Source organism: Eptesicus fuscus, chromosome 5 (assembly GCF_027574615.1).
Source record: "Eptesicus fuscus isolate TK198812 chromosome 5, DD_ASM_mEF_20220401, whole genome shotgun sequence".
Taxonomy (NCBI): domain Eukaryota; kingdom Metazoa; phylum Chordata; class Mammalia; order Chiroptera; family Vespertilionidae; genus Eptesicus; species Eptesicus fuscus.
In genome coordinates, this window is record NC_072477.1 from 2,943,894 (window position 1) to 2,970,730 (window position 26,837).

At 62.5% G+C, this 26,837-nt stretch overlaps 1 protein-coding gene across 1 annotated transcript in view; it reads right to left on the minus strand.

Moving 5' to 3' along the window:
- Positions 1-26,837, minus strand: part of SYNE3 (spectrin repeat containing nuclear envelope family member 3) — a 63,748-nt gene that overhangs the window by 13,834 nt on the left and 23,077 nt on the right. Inside the window, exons 2-11 of the mRNA XM_054715741.1 lie at positions 18,230-18,385; positions 15,993-16,165; positions 14,291-14,600; positions 10,395-10,556; positions 8,682-9,029; positions 6,992-7,128; positions 5,383-5,557; positions 2,518-2,700; positions 1,039-1,182; positions 145-279 (exon numbers count right to left, since the gene is read on the minus strand). Coding sequence (XP_054571716.1) covers positions 145-279; positions 1,039-1,182; positions 2,518-2,700; positions 5,383-5,557; positions 6,992-7,128; positions 8,682-9,029; positions 10,395-10,556; positions 14,291-14,600; positions 15,993-16,165; positions 18,230-18,373 — 1,911 coding nt within the window. The 5' untranslated portion in view covers positions 18,374-18,385. The remainder of the gene's footprint in view (positions 1-144; positions 280-1,038; positions 1,183-2,517; positions 2,701-5,382; positions 5,558-6,991; positions 7,129-8,681; positions 9,030-10,394; positions 10,557-14,290; positions 14,601-15,992; positions 16,166-18,229; positions 18,386-26,837) is intronic.

Consider the following 26,837-nt stretch of genomic DNA (forward strand, 5'->3'; position numbering starts at 1 on the left):
CAGGGGGTGCTCAGGGACGGTCTGCTGAGTACGTGAGGGAGGGAAAGGACAAGAGACAGGAAAAGACGCGCTGGCAGGAGTGAGGAAGAAGAGGAAGGCCCGGAGAGGGTCAGATCCGGCCGGGTGTCTGCACGGGTGTCTTACCTCCAGGGACCTCTGCAGGGCCTGGCAGTCGGCGGAAAGCTGGTCCATTTGGTGCTGGTGGTTGGGGTTCTCCTGGATGAAAGGCCTGGTGGCCTCCACCTGCACCCCCAGGTCCAGCCCCTCTTCCTGCAGCCCCTGCAGCAGAGGAAGCGGTGAGCTGACCTTCCTGCCTCTCGCACGGGTCATCAGGGTGGGGGGACTCTGAGTGGGACGCGGTGAAGGGTCTCGGAGGGTGGGGTTCCCCAACTCCTGCCGTGTACCTCATGGCCATCTGATGGGCCCCTCTCGGGACCGGTGAGTTTTAATGAGATGGAAGCATTCTGAGGCACCATGAGAATAAGTGGGGGACAAACGCCCGTCCGGACTCTCAGTGAGGGCCAGCCCGCGTTATGAAGAACCCACCCCAGCTCCGCTGCAGAGCCGCACGTGCACCCCTCGTAACACCTTCCCAGGAACACTGGCAACTTGCACATGCGCTGTGCTGGGGTTACAAGGTGCTCGCCAGAAGCCAGCAGCTCCGCACCCGGCGACAACGGTCAGCCAGCCCGAGGGACCGTCCCACCGGGTTTGCATCACCGGGGCCTCTGGACTCATTAGGGAGACTTAGCCAAGCAACTTGAAAAACACGGTCCCTGTCGGACTTTGGAACCACGGAGTCAGCAGAAGGGCAGCTGATCGTGTCTGTAAGCCGGAGAGTCAGCAGTCTGGAGGCGCTGAGGGCCCTGCGAGGCCGGGAACCCCCAGTAAATCAGCAGAGGTGAAAGGTCAGGGCTCTCGTGTCTAGGTGTCCGGCGGGGGCCGGCCGCGGCTTGGCCGGTCACTGCTAAGGAGGGGCTGCTCCCTGGCGCACGGAGCACCTGAGCAGAGGCGCCTCGGGCCGCACAGACCCCTTACCTGCAGCCTTGAAAGCTGGGCCTGTTTCCCAGGAAGGTCCCGCTGAAGCCCATTCTCGGCTCGGACCCTGGTCTGGAGGTCTGAGAGCGTCCTCTGCAGGGGCTCGAAAGCAGCCCCGAAGTCTTTGTGCTGAGCAAGCAAGCTCTGGGGACACAGAATGGGCAGCACACGAGTGAAGCGCTTCCCTCCCAACCCAGCTGCTTTCTCCAGCCTTCTCCAGGGCCGCTCACGCTCACGCTCACGCTCACGCTCACTCAGGCGGCACCGCCTCCAGGAAGCCTGCCCAGAGCTCTTGAGGGGGGTGAGTCACCATAGTACCCTCACATACAGCTCTGCCGCCCACTGAACAGAGGTCGGCAGACTACATCTGTACCACACACCCCTAGTCCCCTCAGAGGTCTGTTTGTCAATAAAGTTTTATTGGGACACAGCCACGCCCACTCCTTTGCAGCTGCTCTCTTGCTGCAGTGGCAGAGTTGAGAGCTGCAGCAGAGAGCGTCTGCCTTGCAAACCCTAGAATGTTCGTTACTGGGGTCAGTGCGAGCACAGATGTGCAGTTCTCAACATGTGCACAGCCCTGTCAGTGCCTCACAGACTACAGCTATCACCATCATCACCATTACCACCATCACCATCACCACTGTCACCACCATCACCACCATCATTACCATCACCCTAACCACCATCATCACCATCATCACAACCATCATCACCATTACCATCATCACTGTCACCACCATCACCACCATCATTACCATCACCCTAACCACCATCATCTCAACCATCATCACCATTACCATCATCATCACCATCATCATCACCAACATCATCACCACCACCATCATCATCACCATCGTCACCATCATCACCACCATTATCACAATCACCATCATCTCCATCATCATAAACACCATCATCACCATCATCATCACCATCGTCACCATCACCATCATCACCACCATTATCACAATCACCATCACCACCACCATCACCACCACCATCACCATCATCACCACCACCATCACCATCATCACCATCACCATCATGAGAGGCTCAGCAAACATTTGTAACACAAAGAATAAACTGCCTGCAGCGTGCCACGTTGCATCTTTGATTTAGTGCCGTCATTTGGAAACGTGTCCCTAATAATAACAGCTTCCAGGTAACCAGGCGCCGGAAGCTTACATTGTTCCTCTGCGTTTTCTCAGTGGACACCCCAGCTCTCTGCGGAGGCAGTTCACTGACGGCAGTGCAGCGAGGGGACTTGAGGGCAGGACCAGGGGCAGAGGCGGCCAGGGAGCCAGTCAGAACAACCACACAATCACCCCCCCCCCCCCCGAGTTGATAGACGAGGAGCCCTAGGTTGGGGGGCGCAGGGCCGCACAGTGCACGTGCTGGGGCTCCGGTCCCAATGCGGGCTGCCCGCCGGGAAGGGTGGCGTCCTCAGCGGCCCCGCCGGCCGACAGCGGCAGCGCTCACCTGCAGCTTGCTCTTCCTCTGCAGGAGGCTGTTGTGGAGCAGGTCCCTGTCCCTCACGGAACTCGCCACCTGCTCCAGGAGGGCCCCCGCGCTGTCCTGGCCGAAGATGCTGCCCAGCAGGTCTGACTTCAGTGGCAGCACGGTCAGCTGCTGCTTCAGGCGGGAGCTCTCGGCCAGGGCCGCCTGCAGGGACGGGCTGCGTCAGCCACGGGCGGGGCGGGCAGCGGAGCCTGGCACCCGCCCAGAGCGCACCTGTTTGCTGCGACTGCCCAGGCTCCGAGGCAGCAGCAAACCTGAGAAACAGGCCAGCAGGAATGCGCGAGGGAGGCCTGAATCTCAGGGTCAGCTGCATTCCTCTCACCCCGCACACCCATTATTATCAAAGCTGAGCACCCTCCTCAGCAGATGCTCAGCAAGTATCTCTAATAACAAAAGCGTAATATGCAACCGACCGAACCCCGAACAGTGCAACGACCATCCGGACGACTATGCTATGACACCCACTGGCGCCAGGCCAGCCAAGGCGGGTGCGATGGGATTGGTCGGGGGCCCAGTCATCACCCCACGATCGCCCTGCAGAGGGAGGCCCAGGCCACCGGCTGGCAGGCTGGGGCTCTCCCTCTGCAGGGTGATTCATCATGGAGCCCCAGCCAGGTGGGCAGAGCCTACCTCTTTGGGGCGATCCATCGCAGGGCTCCTGGACTGTGAGAGGGCACAGGCCGGGCTGAGGGACACCCCCACCACCAGTGCATGAATTTCGTGCACCGGGCCTCTAGTTTGTAACATAAAGCGTAAGCTGTCGCCCTTCCTGCATGTCTTGGAAATCCGTCTCTCCATCCCCACTGCCACTGTCCTCACTGCAGCTGAACCCAAACCAAACCAGTCCGATCCTCTACCCAGTGACTCCTTCACCAGCAGCAGTGGGCCACCCCCAGGTGTCTGGAGGACGTTCTGAGGGGGCTGAGGGCCTGTGGGAGCACAACCAGGGGGAATTCAGGACGGCTCCTAACCGGAGGTGGCGCCTGAATGGAGTCACGATACATAGGAGCTCACCAGGCAGAGAGGACCTAACGGGACTCAGAAGCCTCCTTGTAATGGGCAGCTGCTCCCACACAGCCTACCTCTGCCCAGCCGCCTCCTCCAGGAAGCCTGCCCTGACCACATTCCCAGCTACCCTCACTCTCCCTGCCCCTAAGCCAGTGGTCGGCAAACTGCGGCTTGTGAGCCACATGCAGCTCTTTGGCCCCTTGACTTTTTAGCAAAGGCCAGCTTAGGAGGACCCTAATTAAGTTAATAACAATGTACCTACCTATATAGTTTAAGTTTAAAAAATTTGGCTCTCAAAAGAAATTTCAATTGTTGTACTGTTGATATTTGGCTCTGTTGACTAATGAGTTTGCCGACCCCTGCCCTAAGCCTTTGCCAAGCCTCAGGCTCCTGCTGACGAGCCAGTTGTTTGGGGTAAGGCCCAGGGTCCTAGAGGCCAGGGGCATTGTTGTCAGCTGGCCAGAGTCCTTCCATTGTTATCTATGATATTACTGAGACACTGAGCGAGGCACAGGGCTGGGACAGGAAGAGCAAAGACCAACCCAGGTAGGTAACTGCAAGCCAGGCAGACAGCGAGTGTTTTCCTAAAGTTTCAACCAAGTGGGTGTTCAGGGCAGAAGTGGATTTCCTGGGCGGGGAAATCCAAGGAGGCTCCTCGGAGGAGGCAGTACTGACAACCTCCCTGGAAGGGCTACGGGAGTCTCTGGAGGGAGAGCGGTCTCATGGTGAGATCGACCACCCAGAGGTCAGGCCTCGGGAGGCAGGGGTCACCAAACCCAGACATAACCTCACGGGGTTCAGCATTCAGCCTGGGGAGCTGCGATCATGAATTGGACTACATCCTAGCTGGGAGGCCTTGGGCAGTTCTGAGCCTCAGTTGCCTCATCTGTAAAATAGGGGTGCTCACACCCCAGCGCGTGGGGTTGTCATGAGGCCTAAACGAGACGATGCCTACGAAGCACTTGGCGTGCAGGAACCCCTGCGGACACACAACGAAAGCCAGCCCTCTAGCTGCCAGCATTTAACCGGCGGCCCTGGGTTGAATTGTGTCCTCCCCAAAAGGTCTGGAGACGTCCAAGCCTCCCCCACCTCAGACTGTGACGGGGCGAGCCGGCACGGCCATGGCGTACTCAGCCCCAGGCGCCTTATGCGCCGCGCCAGCTCAGCCAGGTTCGGTGAGCCTGAGAGGGGGCGGTGAAGGATGGAGAAAAGACAGACGAGAGAAGAAAGCTGGGTCTCGGTGGGACGCTGTCCCCTCTGATGGAGAGCCTCTCTGATGGAGAGACAGCGACCAGATGCCACGAGGCACAGGAAGGGCAGGTCAAGATGTTTACAACATCCTCGTGGGTTTCGATCCTACTCAATTACATGCACCTGAACTCTATCAAGCCCACATCACTCAGGCACGTGGGGCCACGTGTTCGGACCATAGGTTCAAGCTCACAACTACAGCTGTTGGCTATCATGGTGCTGGGAGGGCTCTGCCCTCCACGCTGGGACTTGCACGTGGCCATGAGAGGACTGTGCCCTCTCATTAGTCCGAGGCTTGAACACAGTAGCCGCTCTCCACATGTGACCTTCCTGGGAGGTGGGTCTGAGCAGAGGTAGCGGGTAGAGGGGGGTCACCCAGGCACCAGCTCTGCCTCTTGTCTCCCGTGTTGATACGTCCTGGGCACACGGGACGCCTGTGCCAGACCCGGGCAGTGAGCTCCGCCCAGATGTCAGAGGGCCCGGGCACACGCCCGCCCTGCGAGGGTGACGGAGGTGCCGCGCCTGGCGGGTGGCCGCCCCGGCTTCGCGGCCAGCCCTCCCGGTTACCTCGATCTGCGGCAGGAAGGTGTGGATGGAGGGCAGGTCAGGCAGGCTGGCCGTGACGTCCAGGAGCCGCTGGGCCAGCTCCCGCCACAGCTGCAGATCCTGCAGAGGCCGCTGGAAACGCCGCCACAGCTCCACGCCCGTGGCACTGCGCAGCCGGGCGCTCCTCCCTTTCATGCTGCGAGGGCCGGGGAGGGGGGAAGCCAGGAGAGCGGGTCAGCCCAGGAGCGCTCCACCCCGACCCCAGGGAGCCCGCCTGCACTGCTCCCCGGGGGTCCCACCCCTATCGCGCCGGCTGCTGGGGCATCTAAACGGCAGAGGCCCATGCCCTCAGGATGAAAGTGCCCCCGAAACAAGGCAGCCCTCGAACAGACGTGCAGCCCGGCGTCACGGCCAGGGAGCGCCAAGCTCTCAAGAGGAAGCGTGGGGTCCCCGACAGGCGCTGCGTGCCCCTAGGCACCTCGCGAAGCAAACAGACCCTTTCTTGAGTAGGAGGCCCTGGTCCCAGGCCCCAATAACTCCTGCAGAAGGTTTTTTCACCGCCATGCCCAGCGCCCAGGCAGAGGCCGGCAGCGCCGGACGCCTCAGCAGGGCAACTGGAGGGCCCCCGTCCCACGCAGCTTCGTGCTCAGAAGAGGGCAGCACCCCTGCCCCACCACCCCCACCACCACCACCACCACCACCAGGCGGGCACCCGCGGGCACCTGGCCGCTGCTCTGAAAGTGCAGAGGTGGGGCCTGAGCACACTGTGGGGCAGAGACACCCCGCAAGGGGGAGCCCCTGGGTTCGTGCTGGGGGAGCCCCAGGAACAGGCAGAGGAAGGAGCTGCGGAGGGGTGAGTTCTGAACACCTCTCAGGCTCACGTACGGCTACGGGTTCCGAATGGCCCGTGCGCAGTCGCCCAGAGCGTGGGCGCCGGGCCTGCTGGTCGGCGCTGCGGGGAAGGCGGAGGGCCCTGCGCCCGGGCCGTGGCCGAGGGGAGCAGAGGCGGCGTGGCGATGGGCTCAGAGGCTCCGTGGGCACCGTCAGCCGCAGGGGCCGGTGTCTGTCCTGAGGAGTCCTCCCCTCGGCCACGGCCTGGTGGCCCCAGCGCCAGCGCCAGCGGCACAGGGAGACGGGGTGGAAGTGGCGAAGGAGCCACTTCGCACGGAGGAAGCCAGCGCCAGGCCTCTGTTTGGAGTGAAATGTAAAACACTACCCAAAGGGAAAGTGGCTGGCCTGGCTCAGGGGTTGAGCGTCGACCTATGAACCAGGAGGTCACGGTTCGATTCCGGTCAGGGCACAGGCCTGGGTTGCGGGCTCCATCCCCAGTAGGGGGCGTGCAGGAGGCAGCCGATCCATGATTCTCTCTCATCATGGATGTTACTCTTTCTCCCCCTCTCCCTCCCGCTCTGCAATCAATAAAATATATTTATTTTAAAGGAAGGGACCATGACTAACAGAGCAAGCTGGCACCCTGGACACCCGTCACTGAGAGCTACAAGATGCACGCGCGTTTCCAGGCTGCAAGAGAAAGCAGCCGCCTCCTGGAGGCAGCGTTCCTGGGGAGAGAAGGCCCCGAGTCCCGCCCCCTCGGCCCCCAGCCCCGCCCTCGGCCCCCACAGCCCCCCACCTCTGGAACTCCTGGACGGCCTGGACGACGCTGTCGGGGAGCTGCTGCAGGTCGTGGGGGAAGGCGATGAGCTCCCTCAGCTGGGCCTGCAGCCGGTCCACCCGGGGCTCCTCCGTGGCCAGCGCCGCCCGCGTCGCCTGCGGCACAAACGCCCCGAGGGGGTGGTGAGTCCGGGACAGGACAGGGTGCGTGCTCAGGGCGGTGAGCGTGGCTGGTGGGAGTGGGCCCGGGGACACTGCTCCCCCACCTCCCACCCTGCCTCTCGCCAAGCTGGTCTTTCTCTTGATGTCACCGCCCCCCCCCCCCCCCCGCCCCCGGCGTTGTCACCAACACCAGCACCTCACAGCACAGGTGACCGATCCCCAGGAACACGCACACCGTGCTGCGTGTGAGGCTCTCCAGGATTCTGGAGGGCAAGTCTCCTGTCCCCATTTCATATGCAAGGAACCTCGTTTAAGAGTTTTATTTTTTGTTAATCCTCACCAGAGGACATTTTCCATTGATTTTTAGAGAGAGTGGAAGAGAGAGGGAAAGACAGAGAGAAATATCAACGTGAGAGAAACACATCGATGGGTTGCCTCCTGCACGAGCCCTGACCAGGGCTTGGGCCGGGGAGGAGCCTGAAACTGAGGTACATGCCCTTGATTGGAATTGAACCCGGGACCCGTCAGTACGCAGGCCGACGCTCTATCCGCTGAGCCACACCGGCCAGGGCTCTAAGCACTTGTTGTTTTCCGGAGTGCATGAGGAACTGCGGGGGAGGGGCCATTGCCCACATCCCCGTTTCGCCTTTGAGATGAAAGTCATCCTCCCGAAGGCATCCCGTTGGCAAGGAGAGGAGCCAGGACTTGAACCCAGCAGTCCGATCCCAAAGTCCGCGCCCTTAACCACTGCACCGCACCTGCACCTGGGGCCAGGCGGCCAGTGCTAACGGGAAGCAAGTCCCTGTGCCCATCACAGTGGGATGGGCGTTAGAGGAGGGTGAGCGGGCCCTCGAGTACACCTGCCTCGTTCCTGCCCCCACGGACATAGTTCTGCACGTGGGCGCGCGTTAGACGGGAGAGAGAACACAGGACAAGGGGAGTGGACAGGGCTCTGGGCCGTTTGCTTTCAGATATTTCCGCGAACGGAACTAACTGATGCGGAGCGACCCCGTTGAGTTCGTAAATAACGGCAGGAATGGGGAGGTGTTTGCTTTATTTTAAAAATCTCTCTGTCCACAAGACAGGCCTCCTGTGCATATGGGGGCGGGGGGGGGGCTCTGATTGGACATCACGTCTGAGTTGGAACCCACCCCACCCTCCCCAGGGTGGGCATGTCTGCTCGGTCCCAGACCCCCTGATCGTTGGTCACCGTCTCCACGCTCGGAGCTTTCCCTCCCGCCTAAGGCTCAGCTCAGGAAGCCCACATCCACCCCCGGGCAGGGCGTGGCCGACCTGGAGACAATGCGCCTCGGGTCCTATTCACCCACGGACTCATGGGGACAAAGAAACTCTCCCGGCCTCAGTCTCCTCTCCCAGCAAATGGGTGCAAACACCCAACTTGGGTTAACACCCCAAGACCCGGGAGAAGCGGAGTGAGTGTGTTTAGGGCTTACCGTGATCCTCCCACCGGAGGGTGAGCTCCCAGGGGCGGCACCCCAAGGCGCCTCGGCCGCCTGGACTGCGTGGCTTGGACAGACCCTGCTTACCGAGTAGAGTCTCCAGCGGGCCACCAGCTCGTCCTCCGTCCCCGCCTTGGCCGCGGGCTGCAGGCCCTCCTCCGCCAGCCTCCGCAGGCCCTTCCGGAACTCCGCCAGCTCGGCCTCCAGCTGCGCCCTCCGCCGCTCAAAGGCGCCCGTGGACTCGAGCAGGCCGCGCAGCCGCCCCTCCTCCTCCTCACAGAGGCCGCGAAGTTTCTCCAGAACTTTCCGCATCTCCTCCAGTTCTCGGGTGATCTTCTCGGCACCCAGAGGAGAGGTGTTCTGGATGACCCCCACCGCCTGCGCCTCCAGCCTCCTCAGAGACTCCTCGCCCCGGGGCAAATCCTTGGCGACGTCCTGGAGGGGAGCGTGGGAGGGCAGACCATGAGGGCACCTCCCGCTCAGCACGGACGCCCGGAGCTGGGGGGCGCAGCGGCACCTGTCCCCGGGTGGACTGTCTGCCTCGGCAGCCCTGACTCCCGCCCACATCCCTCCTAGTCTTCTCAGAGCCCAGGAGCACGTCGTCTCGGGGGGCTGGGTGGGGGCCCCGTCTTTAACCCCCCGGACATTGGCTAGTCTGCCTTTCTAACAAGGCAGAGCCGGCTCAGGCAGAGCCTCCGGCCGCAGCCGCGTGGAGCCGGGCAGAACCACACGACCCGTCTGGTTTCATGATGTTCCTGTACGGTCACCTGCTAATTAGGAGTGAGTGCTGGATCTCCACTTACGACGATGCGATCAAGTTTCTTTTCAAAATAAATGGTCATTGGCTTTTAATTTTTTAAAAAATTGTTCTACAAACACCTTTAAATCTATTTTATTTGAAACTGCCTTTAAAATGAAGTATACAGGCCTTAGGTGTCACTGTTCAGAGTTTTGAGAAATATGCATGCATGCTCACGTAGTCCACCTTGTTATCAAAACATACAGCATCTCTAACATCCTGGAAGATTCTAGAACTTATTGGAAATCATAGGAGATGTTATCTATTGAAACTGGCTTCTTTCACTCAGCATAATGCTTTTTCAGATTCTGCTGTCTATCAGTACTTCATTCCCTCTAATTGTAATATTCCTCCATATATATACTAGCATATGTATGTGTGTGTATATATATATATATATATATACACACACACACACACACATATATAGTACCTATATATATAAAAGCCTAAGCAACTGGTCATTATGACATGCACTGACCACCAGGGGGCAGACGCTCAACACAAAAGCTGCCCCCTGGTGGTCAGTGCGCTCCCACAGCCAATCTCCCATGGCTGGACAACCTCCCATGGTCCCTCCCCTCCAGCTTGGTCGATCAGGACTGGGTGACATGGCCCCAATTGGCCCCAATTGCTGGCCAGGCCAAGGGACCCCACCTGTGCACAAATTCATGCACCAGGCCTCTCTTATCGCATTTATTCAATGCCCTATTGACAAAAATCCGGTTGTTTCCATATGGGGCTATCATGACAGCGCCCCGTTCGAGACCCCTAGTCTAGACCACGCTGCCGTGGCCTGGGTTGCCAAATGCCCTGCTGGCTCAGAGGTTCCCATGAGGCGGCCGAGGCCCCGCACATTCGCCACTAGATTCCACGCTTCTCCTCGCGTGGGACCTGTGGCCCATGGAGGTCTGTGCCTCCCTTGGGCCCGGCACCCCTGTGACATGAACTCGAACCTGTGCGGGCTCCCCAGTGGCCCTTGGTGGTCACAGCCCGGTTACCTGCAGCGCCGAGAGCCGGTGGCCAGCGGGCAGTGAGCAGCTCCGCCCCACGCAGCCGTTCACCTTTGCCACCACCGCCTGCAGCCACAGCTGCAGCTCGTCCACGTCCGCCTGGAAACGCTCGTGCTCCCGGGTCACCTGCTCCAGCAGGTCCACTCGTTCCTGGGGAGGGGAGAGGACCGCCATGAGGGCCGGCCTGGCCGCCTGGCCTTGGGGCCTGCGTGTGTGTGTGTGTGTGTGTGTGTGTGCACGCGCGCATGTGTAGAGGGTCCGGGATTCTGGGATATTTCACCCCTTTTGCTGGAAATAAAGAAGTCCCAGACACCCTTCTCTATCTTTTTAACCCTTTGCACTCGCTTGCTTTTTTCTCGATTCCTTTATTCTAATGCTAACCGTGTCAAGTCACACTCGACATCCGAGTGCAAAAGGTTAAAAAAATATATTTGTATTGATTTCAGAGAGGAAGAGAGAGGGAGTGAGAGAGAGAAACATCAATGATGAAAGAGAACCATTGATCGGCTGCCTCCTGCGCACCCACACTGGGGATGGAGCCCACAGCCCGGGCATGTGCCCTGACCGGGAATCTAACCGTGACCTCCTGGTTCATAGGTCAACACTCAACCCCTGAGCCACCCGGCCGGGCTCTTTCTTCTCTATCCTCTTAGACCAAAAGCATTCAGGGCTGGGCCTGGAACAGCAACTGCCGCCCCAGACACTCACCCGAGCGTCCCCGAGGCGCCAGAGCTGCTCCGGGAACAGCACGGATGGTATCATCTCCCCGAACCCTCCCGGCCCCCCAGCCCACGGCGGTGTTACTAACCCAGCCCGACCGACAGGCAAACCGAGGCCCAGAGAGGTGAAAGGATTGTCCAAGCCATTGCCCGCTGGGAAAGCTCCGAGAGGCGAGCCCAGGCGGTAAGGCTGGTCCAGGGTTTCCGCCCGTTACCATGGTGTGTGCCCGCTTCCTCCCGAGGGCGGTGAGGGCACCTGCCCGGGTCGGAGGCAGCTCTACTTTCTGACAGTCCCACTGACGTCCTAACCCCCGGGGGACAAGATGGTCGTGAGGGGGACTGACCTTTGGGAAAATAACAGTGTTCCTGATAGAAGACCTACTGTGCGCCTAGGAACTCGGTTTTTTCAAAACACACCCGTGATCACGGCACCATCTCTTTAAACCCCTCCCTGGCTCCCACTGCCCCCAGGCTCAGGTCCAAGTGCCACAGCCTGGAGGTCAAGGGCAGACTCGGTCCAGACGCTGGGCTGGAAAGCCCACTGCCTGCGACGTGAACCCTGGCCCGCCTCGGGCCTCCCCATCGGTGCGGTGCGCTAACAGCACCTGCCTCACTGGATGCCGAGGACGGAACGTCAGAGCCGCAGCTCCTGCGAGCAGCACGGCAGCCGCGAGCGCCACGTGACGGAGCTCTGCTTGCTGTCACGGCTGGCCTCTCGGGGTGCTCCCCTCCAGCCCCCCTTCTCTGAAGAATCGCCCGCTGCCCGGGCCGAGTGAACGGTCTTCCCTGCTGGGGCTCCTGCTGGGGGACAAGGCCCCACAGACACGCTGCCCTCGGTGGTTTCGTCCCCGGGCCCAGCGCAGGGCCGCTCTGTGACAGCTTCCTGAGCGGCAGGGAGAGTGCAGGCGGCGTGTCTGCCAGCGGGTTCCAAGGAGAGGGAACGAGGGGTTTCCATCTAATAAGCAGTAAAACGCACCTGAGCACCGACCGGCCTGGACAAGCACGCGCCTACGTCACCTTCCCCACAACCACAAAGCCCGCCCGTCGCACAAATGGCCATTGGGCTTCACCGCCCCGTGGTTTCTGTTGCAGCTACTCCACCTCCCCGCGCTGCTCCTGCCCTAGCACCTCAGACGAGCAGCCGGTGGCACCACACCCGGGTGGGGTGTCTTCTAGTAAAACCGAAATTTTTGCTTCATATTTGTAGGTGTCATGGAATATTCTGGTCTTTATTTCCCCCGCAATCACTCAAAAAGGTAAAAACCACTTTGGCTCACACGCCGCGCGAAATCAAGAGGTGGGCTGGATCTGGCCCGGGGGCCGAGGTTTGCCGAGCCCAGCTCTCGGCCACGGGGCCGGCCGTGCCCAGCAGCAGGTACGGATCAAAGTCAGAAGTTCTCAGCTGGGAGGCGTGGACAGACAGACTCAAACGCTTCCCTGCTGTTGTACACGGCCTGAGGGGCTCCCTGCCAAAGGCAGAAACACTGATCAATTCACTCAAACCTTTGCTGCCGCCATTGCAAGGAGGAGAAAGTACCCCCATTGTAGAGACGGGGAAACCAAGGCACAGGGCCAAGCCCTCAGGAAGAGCTGAGGACCCTCCCTCCAATGGAAGCGAGGCTCGCAGCCTCGGCAGCACACACGGCAGACGGACACACGGCTGCTCACACTCCAAAGGGGACGAAGGGACAGCCGCTCCTTCACGCTGCCCGGCCGGCTGCCCCTCCCACGGGCGGTGTGCCTCGACCCAGGGCTTCCTCCGCGCGCGGGGGAGCGGGGCGGGGAGACCGCGCAGGGAGTCGGCACAGGCCGGCTCTGATGGCTGCAGATGCTGTAATGGGGCAGCTTCCCCAGTGAGCGTGCGGCTGGCAGGTGTGTGTGTGTGTGTGTGTGTGTGTGTGTGTGTGTGTGTGAGTGATGAGGTGCTGGCACCCGGGACAGAGTAAATAAAGCCTCGGGGAGCGGCCCTGGACAGGACCGCGGCCCAGCAGGGCAGCCATCCAGACGAGCTCCGTGCCAGGCGGGGCGAGCACAGCACGGTTCAGCCGCCGCCGGCCGCCGCGGGGAGGATGACAGGGGTGACAAACGCGAGAGGGCGCAACCTTCGCTCGTTAGACCGAACAGCGCAGCCATCTGTGGCCGGCGGCTGTCAGGGTGTCAAAACCCAGCCGACCGACAAGGCGGCGTGGCCGCAGGCTGGGCCCGGGCTGCGCGGACGGCTGTGATTCACGCCCAGGTGCCGGCCGGCCGCCCCCTGTGAGGCCGGAAGCAGAGGGAGAGGACACTGCCACCGCCCCGGCCCCTCAGGAAAGGGAACCGCTGGGCTACAACCACTCCACGAGATAAACACCAAGACCCTGCTGGCTGCCAGCCTGCGCTCCCGTCCCCGAGGACAGTGCTCCTGCCCTCCCCCCGCCCCCCACCCCCGGCAGGGCCAGGCACACTCATCAAGAATCTCCCTCCAGCCCGGCCGGTGTGGCTCAGTGGTTGAGCGTTGGCCTATGAACCATCCGTCAGTAGGTCAACCACACACATCAAGCACCACCTGTGTACGCAGCACGGCGTGACGCTGGGTATACGGATGGTAGATGACGGGTGGATGGGTGGGTGGGTGGTGGAGGGATAGTTGGATGGGTAGATAGAAGATTGGCGGGTGGGTAGGTAGGGAGGGAGTGGGTAGATGAGCAGGTGGGTGACAGGGAGGGAGTGAGTGGGTAGGTGGGTGAAGGGGTAAACAGTGGTGGGTAGTCGATAGTGGAGAGATGGATGAGTGAGGGGGAGGGTGAAGCGGGGCGGGTTGGTGAGTAGGTGAATGAGCCGATAGCTGGCTGGGAGGGGGAGTCAGTGGCTGTCAAGACGAATAGGAGATTAGTCAGGCTGGTGGTGAGCAGTGAGAAAACAGAGGTATGGGAGGGTGGGTGCTTGCATAGACGGCTGGGCAGGTAGTGGATGAATGAGGTGGTGAATGGGGGACAGTAAATGGGAGACGTGACGTTCAGTGGGGACATAAGTGGGTGAGCGGATAGGGAGGTGGAGAGAGGGATGAATGCTGGTGGGTGGGGAGTAGTGGGGAGTCGGTGGGTGGCTGGATGGTTACTTCGCAAACGGAGGGGTAGACGAGATGGGTAAATGGCAGGACGGGTAGACAGCCCACTGCTCCCCCACCTGGGCTTTGGCCTTCACGGCCTCGTACTCGGCCTTCATCCTCGTCTGGGCGTCCTCGTCCACGCTGGGGTCCCCGATCCTGTGGAACAGGGAGGCCGCCTCCTCCAGCAGCCGGTCCAGGAGCACGGCCTGGTGGCCCACGCTGTGCAGCAGCACCTGGGCCTGGCCCAGCTGCCACTGCTTCTGCTTCAGGCCCAGCTGCAGCTCCGCGGGCGGCGCCAGCGCCACCGTCATCTTCTGGAACCAGCGGTAGAACTCGTCGCGGGCCAGGAGGTACTCGCTCCAGTGCAGCCACACCCACTCGATGCGGCTGTGGGCGCAGAGACACGGCCGTGAGCCAGCCAGCGCGCACCTGGCTCGGGGACTCGGGGCTGAGGGAGCGGACCCGGACCCGACGCCGCCCTCTCAGGGCCTCGGAGCCGCCTGGGCAGCTCAGGACACTCGATCCCGGGCCCTTGTTCAGTCCCGCGGACAGGACCCTGTGTCTGCTGAGGAAGCTCCGAGGGACTAGGGGTCAGGGTGGCTCAGTTCCAGAGCTGCTCTGAGACCCGTAGCCTTGCTAACGCGGCTTATGGAGCCTTAGCTACCAGCGCCCCAAACTCTAGCCCTAAACCCCCACTAACAGACACCCAAATGCCGCCGGGAGTGTGTCTAGTCATTTGCAGAGTACAGTAGTATCTGTGGGCTTGTCACCCCACAGTGGGGACAGAGGCTGAGGGCCTGTGTGTGGGCTCCAGGGACCCCAAAAACTCACTGCACAGCCCTGCCTCCTCACTTGCCTCAGTTTCCCCATCTGTAACATGGATGTGGCCCTGTCTGTCTGGACACATCGAGCCACTGTGGAATTCCAAGTGACAAGGGTTTAAAAGCAAAACCTTACTGTGAAAGGCCCCCCAGCCCACTCCGCATTCTGGTTTTAAGATGGTGCCCGGCCGGCGTGGCTCAGGGGCTGAGCGTCGACCTATGAACCAGGAGGTCACAGTCCGATTGCCGGTCAGGGCACATGCCCAGGTTGGGGGCTCAATCGCCAGTGTGGGGCGTGCAGGAGGCAGCTGATCAATGAGTCCCTCTCGTCGTTGATGTTTCTCTTTCTCTCTCCCTCTCCCTTCCTCTCTGAAATCAATAAAGACATAAAAAAAAAAAAAAAAAAGATGGAGCACCCGTTTGCTGAGGGCCTACTGTGTGCCTTGCTCCTGGCATTGGCTATCTCCCCCTTCCATCCTCCTGACAGCCTTCAAGGAACGTTTGATTGTACCCATTGTCTAGATGAGAAGCCTGAGGCTCAGAGAAGTCAAGTACCTTTCCCAAGGCCATACAGCAAGTAGCCTCCAGAGTGGGAGGCCTCCCTCTGCCCAACCCCACTGGGCCCCTGCCTGGCTCCCCACAGGCCGGGAAGCTGGGCTAAAAGGCTATTGAGGAGACAGGCCCCCCTCCTCCGGGCCATTCTCCTATCGGGCCCTTCCGTTCTGCTGGCAATGCGCACGTGACAAGTCAAACAAGAATTAACTGTTGGCAAAACAAGCCGGGCTCCCGCCGTCTGTTCTCATCATTACGCTTGAATACATTAGAACGAGGCAGGCAGGGCAGGCTAACGTCCCAAGAGGACGCCCGTTCCCAGCGATCCCAGCGCTGGAGGGATGTCCCTTGGCAGGGCCCCAGGCCAGGGAGGTGGTGGGCAAGCAGGGTCCGGGGGCAGCCCTACCTGTGACAGTGAGTCATGTAGGTGACCGTCTCCTCCCACTGGGCCTTGATGTCCCTGAGCCGCGCCAGGATCGCGGGCTTCTGGTCCTCGGGGCAGCAGGCCAGGAGCGCCTCGGCCGCCTGCAGCACCAGGTCCACCTTCACGCGCCCCTCCGGCTCCAGCTGGCATATTTTCTGTCGTGGGCACAAGAGCCAGTTTCCCGGGGTTAGACAAAGGGCGAGCGGGCGGAGCCACAGCCGGCGTGATGGACTCACAGCCTCTCGGGGCTCCCTCCCAGGCGCGTCACCCCCGTGAGGGCCTGCAGCTCAGCACCCAGGGGCCTGATGGAGAAGCAGGTTGTGGGAGGGCACGGACTCGGTCCCGGCCACACGCCCCAGAGCTGGATGGAAGCGCACCTCCCGGCCACCCCGCAGGCAGGCACCGGGCTGGGCACCACCGAGCTGGGGGAGGGGCCCCCAGGGGAGGTCCCGGACCGGGCAGGCGAAGAAGGCACCAGCCACTCGCTTTCACCGACCACAGGAGTGAAGTGGTTTTTTATTGCAAAATCGGCTTTGAAATGTCAAAGCACATAGATCAGCGTCCCAGAGCCCGTGGGAGGGTCCGTGGGAGAGCCCGTGGGAGAGCCCGTGGGAGGGCCCGTGGGAGGGTCCGTGGGAGGGTCAGTGGGAGAGCTGGAGGGAGAGCCCGTGGGAGGGCCCGTGGGAGAGCCCCGGGGGCGCACTCAGGACATGAGGCCCCGCTCCGAGGCTCCAGGTCAGGTTCCTGGGGGCCCCCCGATGGAAGCCCCCTCCAGGGCCCACTCTCCCTGGCCTCGCCAACGGCTCTTCCTAAGAACCACCCCGGCCTTCCCTGAAGCCAGACCACCAGCCAGGTCATGACCTGCCAGCAAAGGGTGCAGGCTCCAAAGGGATCCGGGCCCGAGACAGCGCGTGCACCGCAGGGCGGTGGTGTCTGCAGACAGAACCCCTGGGGCGGGGCTGGGGGGTCAGGAGCGACTCGGGCAAGGGAGTGTTTCATTTCACACCCACACCTGCACCCAAACCAAAGGGCATGCCCAGCAGAGGCAGCAGCACAGACAAAGGTGTCGTGATGGGCTGTTTAGGAGGTTTTCTGCCGCTAGGAGGAGGCATGTGCTTGGAAGGTGGGGTTTGGGGTGGGGGTGGGGGCAGGGCGTGAGGCTGGGGAACAGGGCTGTGCAGACAGTGAGTGACTGGGTCCAGGTGGCCTTGGCATGTCTTCGGTGGGCAATGGGGAGCCACGGATGGTTGTAGAGGAGGAGAGCATCGCGAGATCCTCGCTATGGATGACGTTCCTCATTCGTGCTTGTGTGGCCGCCGGGCCACGTGCACACCTGTGCCTGTTACCCTGTGAACCTGCACACAGGGCGTGCCTCACCCACCTCCCCTGCCCAGGTGTCCACACTCAGCCCTGGACTCACGCCGTCACCAGATCAACGCCTCGAATTTGGGCCCCTCACGGTGTGTAGGAACGCACTTCACTATTGAAAAGTGCGGACAATAAAACCACCCTCACGGGGCTTCTGTGAAGTGCAGCCGTGAGCACAGTGGGTGCAGAATGAGCCTCAGCTCCCCGCTCCCAGTGCCCCCGCGAATAGTCATCTGGTCATGAGGAGCCTGCCGTCTGAGGAGGGAAGGGGCTCTGGGCTGCCAACTCCTCTCCCTCCAGTCCCCGACCTTCCAAACGTCCAACCCACTGCCCCTCTGCTACAGAAGAGGGTCCAGGTCCTTGGCTGGGTAGTCCAGGCTGTCACCCTCTCACCCACCCCCTCTGTGTACCTCCATTCGCACTGAGCCCTGCTTTGTGCGTGGGGGCAGGGGGACCAGGCCCGGGAGAAGCCAAAGGAATCACTCTCACAGGCACAGCCCCTCCCCAGTCCCCCGAAGGCAATCTGGGCTGGGCCAGCTGGGGTGGGGACCCACCTGGCTGTATGTGCCCCTGCCAGGCCAGGAGGGCAGAGGGGGGCTCTGGACCCTTACTCTGAAAGTGGCCCAAGGACCGGAAGCAGCGTGCCCTGGAGCATCTCAGAAATGCCACATTCCGGGCCCACCCCACCTCCGGGACCAGAATCTGCACTTAAACCCCAGTCCCCGGGAGACTGAACACCAGAGTCTGAGGAACACCGGCGAGTCCCCCCAGCCCCTGACAGTCCTGTAAACCTGGGCTGAGCTGGAGGGACCCCGGCCCAGCCACAGGGGCGAGGCCAGGCCTCTGCCTACCTCGGTCTCCCGCAGCCGGGCCTCCAGGGCGGCCCGGGGCCCCTGGGTGTTGTCATTGGTCTGCAGCCGCTCCTGCACGGCCTTCATCCACTCCCGGGCGTCCTCCACGCTGCCGTCGAAGCCCTCCTGGGGCTGCTGAGTCATGGCACCTGCGGGCTGGAGGCAGGACCAGGTGAGATCGGCAGGTGGGCGGGACGCAGGGGGCACAGGGCAGACGGATGGGGGCCCAGGGCAGAAGGATGGGGGCCCAGGGCAGGCGGATGGGGGCCCAGGGCAGGCAGATGGGGGTCAGGGCAGGCGGATGGGGGTCAGGGCAGGCGGATGGAGGTCAGGGCAGGCAGATGGGGGTCAGGGCAGGCGGATGGGGGCCCAGGGAAGGCGGATGGGGGTCAGGGCAGGCAGATGGGGGTCAGGGCAGGTGGATGGGGGTCAGGGCAGGCGGATGGGGCCCAGGGCAGGCGGATGGGGGGTCAGGGCAGGCGGATGGGGCCCAGGGCAGGCGGATGGGGTCAGGGCAGGCGGATGGGGGTCAGGGCAGGTGGATGGGGGGTCAGGGCAGGTGGATGGGGGTCAGGGCAGGCGGATGGGGTCAGGGCAGGCGGATGGGGGTCAGGGCAGGCGGATGGGGCCCAGGGCAGGCGGATGGGGGTCAGGGCAGGCGGATGGGGGCCCAGGGCAGGCGGATGGGGTCAGGGCAGGCGGATGGGGGCCCAGGGCAGGCGGATGGGGTCAGGGCAGGCGGATGGGCGTCAGGGCAGGCGGATGGGGGTCAGGGCAGGCGGATGGGGGTCAGGGCAGGCGGATGGGGTCAGGGCAGGCGGATGGGGTCAGGGCAGGCAGATGGGGGTCAGGGCAGGCGGATGGGGTCAGGGCAGGCGGATGGGGTCAGGGCAGGCGGATGGGGTCAGGGCAGGCGGATGGGGGTCAGGGCAGGTGGGTGGTGGCCCGGAGGGTGGGGGAGACTGTGACTACAGTCAGGTCCGCCCCACCCCTGTGCTCGGACAGGGGAACACAGTCCTGGTGATTGCGTTTGTCAAAGAGCCGAGGACCGGAGACAGGCAGGAACGGAGCACAGGCCTGGGCTCTCCAGGGCGCCGGGTGGCGGGGACTCTCTCTGGCCTCCCAGCCTCCCTGCTCCGGGCTCACCCACCTGGGGACACAGGGGCCGCCCTCTGACCCTCAAACACAGTGGCCTGAGGTGTCAGCGACAGATAATGAATCTTGATCTGAATGAATCAAAAGCCTCCATTTTAGAAACCATTTTGGCATCAGCCAAGCTGACCCTAGCCCCCAAAAGTAACATGTCAGGCGGGACGGCAGGTCCCCCGGGCCTCGTGCCTGCTAGTCCACCAACCCGGGTCCACGGCAGACAGCGCTTCACCGAGCCCCACACCACCTGCCCTGGCCGCCGCTGGCATCAGCTGCCCCGGAGGAGGCCTGCCGGCTGGGAGGTGCCCGGCCTAACCAGCCCCTCTGCACTGCCCGCCTCCCTGCCCTCCCCTCCCCTCCCCCTCCCCCTCCCGCTGGGCATGAAGTCTCGGGTTTCCTCATGTGACTTTCTCTAAACCCCTCCAAGCGCAGGCAGAACTCCCTGTATGCCAGCGCCTGTTGTCTGCGTACGGGAACTCTAAGCTACTTTGGATTCAAGTTCTTTAAATCTGCATTTCATGTAAGGGATTGCGTCTAGCTTATCCTCCATCTCCCACAGTGCCTTGCCTTCAGAGTAAGCCTTCAGCGAATGTCGCTGAAATCGGCCAGAATTGGTATAAAGTTTCATGCACCCAAAACCGACCATTTTAGTTAAAATGGCAAAACAAGACTAGACAAAACTAGCAACAATCCAGCTGCCCAGGAACAGGGGAGACGGGGGAGAGAAGTGCGCTTCACGGACGCTGCGGAGCGCCGGGCGGCCATCGGGAGCACACGCCTCAGACGAACGTGTGATGGCGAACTCTTAGAGGCAAAGAGGCTTGGGGTTCAGAGCGGCTTGGCTTTCTTCTCACGATTTAATTCGCTCCCCCGGCCGCGCCCAGGCTGCGAATGCTCCCGTGAAAAGCGGGTCCAAAATGGTGCCTGTGGCTTTCAGCTCTCGTCTGGGGGGGACTTGACTGGCTCCCAAAAGCTCCGCTTCCATTTGTATAAAACAAGACACGGGGAGGGGGAGCGGGGCCCCCAGGTTGCAGACGCCGGGGCGATGGGGAAGCTCTAGTTACCAAAAGGCAGCGGGGTTGGGAGGACCCTCCCAGCGGGGATGCCCGGGCCCCTGCCGCCTGCTGGTGTGGGGTCCCTGAGGTGCATCAAACGGAGCACAGGGTCCGTGGGCGCAGCGGAGTGAGCCTCGGACCCACGGATCAGCCCCACGGATGGCCCTAACCCCCGGGGGCTCGGTGAGGTGGCCGCAGAGTTCAAGAGGCCGGGCTTCGTGTCCTGTTCCCACAAGCCCCTCCCTTCCAACTCAACGACACACAGGATGAAGCAGGCGCTCCCAGCGGGCCACGGCCACGGCCACGGCCACGGCCACAAACGCGGGCGCCGCCCTGCATGGAGATGCCCCGAGGGAAGTGCACGTGGAACAGGACGGGGCGGGTGGGTGAGCTGGAAGCCGGCAGGGCTGTGAGCGGAGGGGGATGGGCTCTCACCCTTTCCTGTGGGCTCCGCGGAACAAAGGCTGGGAAGGCGGAGAACGAAGCGCAGAGGGTCCCAGGGGAAGGGGTGACGAACACCGATATCGAAATACTGCCCGTGGGATTCACGCCCCCCTCCGCACACACTTCATGAGCGCATTCGTTCACAGGACCCATCCGTGGGCCGCTATCGGAAACAGGCTTTCTAGAACGCAAATCCACGCGCCTGCTTCAGTGACCTGTGGCAGCGCGGTCCACCCACTGGCCCCCAGGCCCCAGCGTGACCCGTTTCCAGCCCCTCACCACCAAGCCCAGGCGGGCAGCCCCCTCACCAGTCAGCCCAGCCAGCACCGGGCGCGACCTCTGTCCCCTCTGCTGAGAGCACGCTCCCTCCCCAAAGCCTCGCCCTCCGAGGAGGCATCACCCTGTTCCGTGCCCCGAGGCACCTACCCGCTCAGCACCCGGTGCCAGTGAGAGAAGTGACCGGCCCTTTGGGAATTCCAACTACAGAAACGAGTGAGCAAAGCAAACACTGTGTGGTACGAGGCCGAACGGGGCGGGGGTGGGGGGTGGGGGGCCTCCTAAAATCAGACAGGGAGAGGAGGAGAGAAGCCTGGATGGAGCAAGTGCCGCTGCCGCTCTGGGCCTCAGTTTCCCCTTTCCCCATGAGCGTGGCACAGAGCATCTCTGAGGGAGGGGCCTGAGGCTGTGGGGTGAGATCTGTGAGCCAGGCCACGCCTGGCCCTGAGCCATCAGCCTGATCTGGCCGGGCCCCTCCCGCCCCTCCACAGCCAGCTCAGACCTCCATCACCACTTCCAGCTCCGGCCCCGCTAAGGCAGGCCCAGAGCCTTCCAGGGCGACGCCCAGGGGGCCTCCCCATCAGCGGGGCTGCTCTGTTTTTGTTGAGTCAGAAAATAAATAGTTTCAGACTTTGCAGGCCACATGCAGTCTCTGTTGCATATTCTTTGACTTTATGGCGCTTTAAAAAACGCAAGACCCATTCCACAGTCACCGGCCGTGCTACTAGTAAAGCGGACGCCAGCCCCACGTGGCCCATGGGCGGCCCTTCGCCACCTTGCTTTCCGTGGCCCAAGGCTGCAGCCGGCGGCCGCAGGGAGCCCCCGCGGCCCGTGGCGGCAGAGCTAGCTGGCTGAGGGTAGGTGTTGAGGCCAGAAGGGCCTAGGATCGGTCCTGGTAGCCCTGGCCCAACCATTTTGGCAAAAAGAAAAAAATGTGCTCAGGATTTTAAAAACACAGACTTTCATTTCCAAGTCCCAGCAGCAGCTCTGGGTGTGGCTGCGGACGTGTCTCTGGGCAGAGGACACGGCCCTTTCTGGTGCCAGCTGGCGTGGTCCGGGAGGCGGCAGTTAGGACGGAAACAGCCCGGTTCCCAGCATCGGCGCGGTTATCACCAAGGACCGCCGGGCGCGCAAGGACTTTATTTTTCCCGGGTGGCAAAGCTGGGTGAGGGCAGGCGATGGCACGGTTACGCAAAGCACATCCTCAGGTTGCACCTGGATCAAAGGCCATTGGTCAAAGAAAGGGACATTGTAATGCTTTCAATAATAACGATTTATTTTTTTTAAAAAAGCCACTGATCGGTCTGAGACTGACAGGTCCACAGAAGGTGGGCGAGACCCGGGGGCACGGCTGGGGACACGCTCCCCCAGGAATGGAATGTGAGGCCGAGAAGCTTCCAGAATCTGAGCTCTGGGCCTGAGTCATCCCCTCAGAAGGGGGAGAGTTTGATTTTTTTCCATTATTTAATATGTTTTTTAATTGATTTCAGAGAGGAAGGGAGAGGGAGAGGGAGAGAGACAGAGAAACATCAATGATGAGAGAGAAACGTTGATCAGCTGCCTCCTGCAAGCCCCACACTGGGGATCAAGCCCACAACCCAGGCATGTGTCCTGACTGGGAATCGAACCGGGACGTCCTGGTTCATGGGCCGACGCTCAGCCACTGAGCCACACCGGTGGGCGGGAGAGGTTAATCTGAGTCACAGGGCAGGTTCAGGGTGAATGAAGTGGTAGAAATGTCATTTTTTTTAAAAAGGCGTGTGGTGGACGGAAAGGTGCTGGAGATGGGGACATGGACTTAACCCAAAAAGCCACCAGGGGGGCTGGCATTGCCCCTTCCGTCCTCGGCGTCCCCGTCTAATCGGCGTCCCCAGTCTGAGAGGCAGGTCATGGTCACGGTCGCGCAGGAGGCAGCAGGGGGAGCAGGGAGGCTGAGCAGGGTCAGCAGGGGGGACCTCAGAGCTTCCTCCCCCGACCTGCACCTTCCTCTCAGGATGCTGTGGGCATCGTGGGCACCTGCTCAGGACAGGGCTGCCCTCACCTCCCCCATCGCAGACACGGACACCGAGCCGGAGTGAGCGGCCGGGACACAGAGCTGTGGCAGCATTGAGATTGGAACCTGGTTCTGTCGGGCTCCCGCGCCCGAGTTGGTCTCACCGACCACATTGGCTCCGCAGGCAGGTCCGCCTCCACCGCCCAGCAGAGCGCCGAGCACACCTGGGAGGACCGGCCAGGGTCGCACCCGAGGGAGCCCGCTCTGAGCCCAGCTGTGAGCCGGGGGGACTGAAGCTGCCAGGAGAGGAAAGGGGACCAGGATCTCCCCCCCCCACCCTGGTCCTGGGGGGTGGTGCAGGGGGAGGGACGACGAAAGCAGGTGGCATTACCAGACCAGGTTGGGGGCCACGGAGCAGCCCGACAGGAGAGCAGCCGCAGGGAGGACAGGCTGCCGCTGAGGGAGAGACCCCTGGGCGGCAGGGAGCCGGGCTCAGCGACAGGGCGGCCCCTCCTGTGCCCGGAGCGGAGCCCAGGGCGGGAGGAGTGGACGTGAGGCCCCAGCCAGGCCGGCCCAGGCTGTCCGTCTGGAAACTACGAAGGTAGCTGCCCCTTTGCCCTGATTCCGGGCCCCCGAACAGCCGCTGAGCTGCAGCTGAGCTCCGGGGAACCAGCCTTTGCAGGAAAAACCACAGGATCTGGCACTGACAGGAATCCCCTGGCACTGCCCGCCGGCCGGATCAGCCACGATTGCCAACCAGGGCTCAGAACCCCGTATCTTGGGGGTGGGCTGGCATGGATCTCTCCCCCACCCTCCCGTCCTTCCTGGGCCTGTGAAGCTGAGGTGCAGGCGGAGGTCCATACGGGGTCTGCGGTGCCACCAGGAAGGGGCAGACACCCCGTAAGGGCCAGGATGGAGCAGCCCCCACCTCGATCCCTCCCACACATTCCCGGGGAATGTGCAGACAGCAGACCACCACTGCCATTCGGCGATCCAGGCCTCCAAGAATCCTGCTCGGACTTCACCACACCCAGTAGAGACACCCCTACAATAGGACCCCAAAACCCTCCCAAGCAGAGAGGGGGCGAAGCCGGGTTCCCAGAGTGGCTGCCACGTGGCTGGTATCATCACGTTATAGAAATGGCCGCTCGCCTGTCCGAAGCGGTGGGCCCGGGTTCACCGGAACAATCATAACGGCCACCGTGTCCCTGGCTTCCTGTGTGCCTGGCTCGGTGACAGAGGGCTCCCTCCCCCTGCAAAGGCCCAGCGAGACGCTCCGTCCTAGCCCTGCTTTAGAGCTGAGCGCGCTGAGGATCAACGCTAGGTCTCAACCGAGGATGGTGAGTGGCAGGGCCAGGACTCGAACTCGGGGTGGCCTGAGTCCAGAGGCTTTGCCCTTCGATACCAGAGTGCGGCCTGGCTTCCACGCCCTGCCTGTACCCCCCAGAGCCCACGGAGAGCGGCCATGAGTGCGGGGAGCCTGGGGCAGCCAGCCCTCCAGGGCCATCTCCGTCCATGCTCCCAATCCCAGCAGCCGGCTCCTGGACAGACGTCGGGGCCTCAGCTTCCGCATCGAGAGTCGGAGACAATGCGGAGGCCCCAGGTGCCAGCAGCCTCGGTCCCACGGGGCCTGTGCCAGCCCTGCTGCCCGCGGGCAGGTTGTTCTGGGACCCAGAAGCCTTCCGAATTCAGACCCGAGTCAACTCCCGCTCCCACAGCTGGCAGTGACCGCCTGGCACGCCTGCTCCCCCAACCTGGCCGGGGGCCCTCACCACAGACGGAGCCAGAGGCCAGTCCCAGGGCCTCCCCTCCCGTGACTCGCTCGGCTTCCCGGTGACTCACGCCTGCGCTGCCAGTTCCCGCCGCCCGTTCCCACGGCTCCTCCGGGCACAGATGGAATGCCAGGAACCGCGTGGCGGCCGGTTTGAACCCCAGCGCTCGTCCCCGGGGCTGCTGGGGCCTCGCGTGTGTTACTTGTCACGGACAAGGCTTCGGAGAGGCGGCCGCTCGGAGCACCGCACAGGCCGCAGGGTGGTCCCGGAGCTCCCTGTCCCGCGGCGTTTGAGGTTCTGAGAGCAGAGGGCCCAGAGCAAGGGAGGGACTCGGCTGCAGCGTCCACGCTGGTCGTCGGGCCGGGGACTCGCAGCACCTTCTTCCATTTCACACCCTCCACGGGCACCGAGCCTCGACGGGAACCATGCGGGGCTCCCTCCCGCCTGAGAGGTAACCCCAGGCTGCGCCAAAGCCACCCAGACCCTCTGCCACTGGCTGCGAAGGGTTATGTAGGAGCCCTGCACGGGGCTGTAAGGGCCCCTACCATCCAGCCAGAGGGGTGGGCCGGCAGCTGCTTTCCTGACAGGCGCTGGAGGGCGGCTTGCAGTCAGCTCTCCATCACGGAGGAGTGGGGTTTGGCCCTGAAAACCAGCGGCTCTCTGGCCCAGCGACTCCCCCGTATACCTTGACTATAAAGCAGCATTTCCAATCGCTCTGAAACCCCCAAACCCAAGCTCTCCTTCAGTGATAAACGGGGTTTGGCCCAGCGACGCCCCCATGCACCTTGACTATAAAGTGGCACAGCCAATCGCTCTGAACCCGCTAAGCCCTAGCTCTCCATCAAAAGGCAGGGTCTGGAAGACAAGATTTCCGCCCTGGAAATGCTGTCCTCAGCAATGCATCGCCAAATGGAACCGTCTGGGAGGGAGAGAAGGCACAGGACAACTAAGGGGGGGGGAGCGGGGGGAGGGGAAGGGGAGCAGAGGCTAGACTGCCCAGAAAGGAGAGGCGATCAAAGCGGGGCCTTAGCTCCAGGGCTCCCGGCCGTGGTTCTGAGGGGGCCTGGCCACAGGGTCAGAGCCGGCCGCTGGCAGCATGGCTGTCAGGGGAGGGGGGTCCTAAAGTCTGGGGGGCAGGGACTGGCCATTGGTTGCAGGTAGAGGGCCCCGGACAGGACCTCAGGGGATGGGTCTGGGCCTCAGGAGACACTGAGCACCTCGGACCACAGGGGAGAGGCGGGGCAGGCCTCCCAGGCACCCGCGGCCTCTGCTTCCTCAGAAAAGTGAACGTCAGGTCGGTGCCCAGTTCCCGCCTGCGGGTCACACCCAACCCCACGCTTCTGGAGAGACAGCGTCCCCTGCACCCTCAGGCTCCTGCACTGACTGCCCCACGTGGCCGGTGGCAAGGCCCCTCTCAGTCCCACTCCAGCCCGAGGCCCCGCCCTGAGACCCTGTGGCCCGATGTGGCTGAGCCTCCAGGTCGTCAGCAGCCTCCCGACACCGGCCCTCGCCTTCCCTCCCAGGTGAGCCACAGCCGTGTCCCCACAGCACGGCAGCCTCTCCCTGGCCCTGGAACCGGAGGTGCCTCACGCCTTCTCTCGGGAGAAATCCTCCCACAGGCATCAGTCACACCTGAACCCACCAGACCTGCCTGGCCACCTGGCCCTCCTCCCTCTGAGCCAGCGCCCCCTCCCTGGACTGGGCGCCGCAGCCCAAGGCAGCAGGTCTGACCGCACACACCTCACCACACTCCTGTGACCCCCGCATGCAAAGCACACGTGAACAGAACTTTAAGAGGAGATGCTGGCTGCACAGGAACCCATCCTCGGGACCCGCGCTCCTCACCGAGTGCCTCAGGAATGAGCGCCGTCTCCGGTGAAATGTCTTTCCTCTCACCGGAGCACGGCCCTTTGCACGTG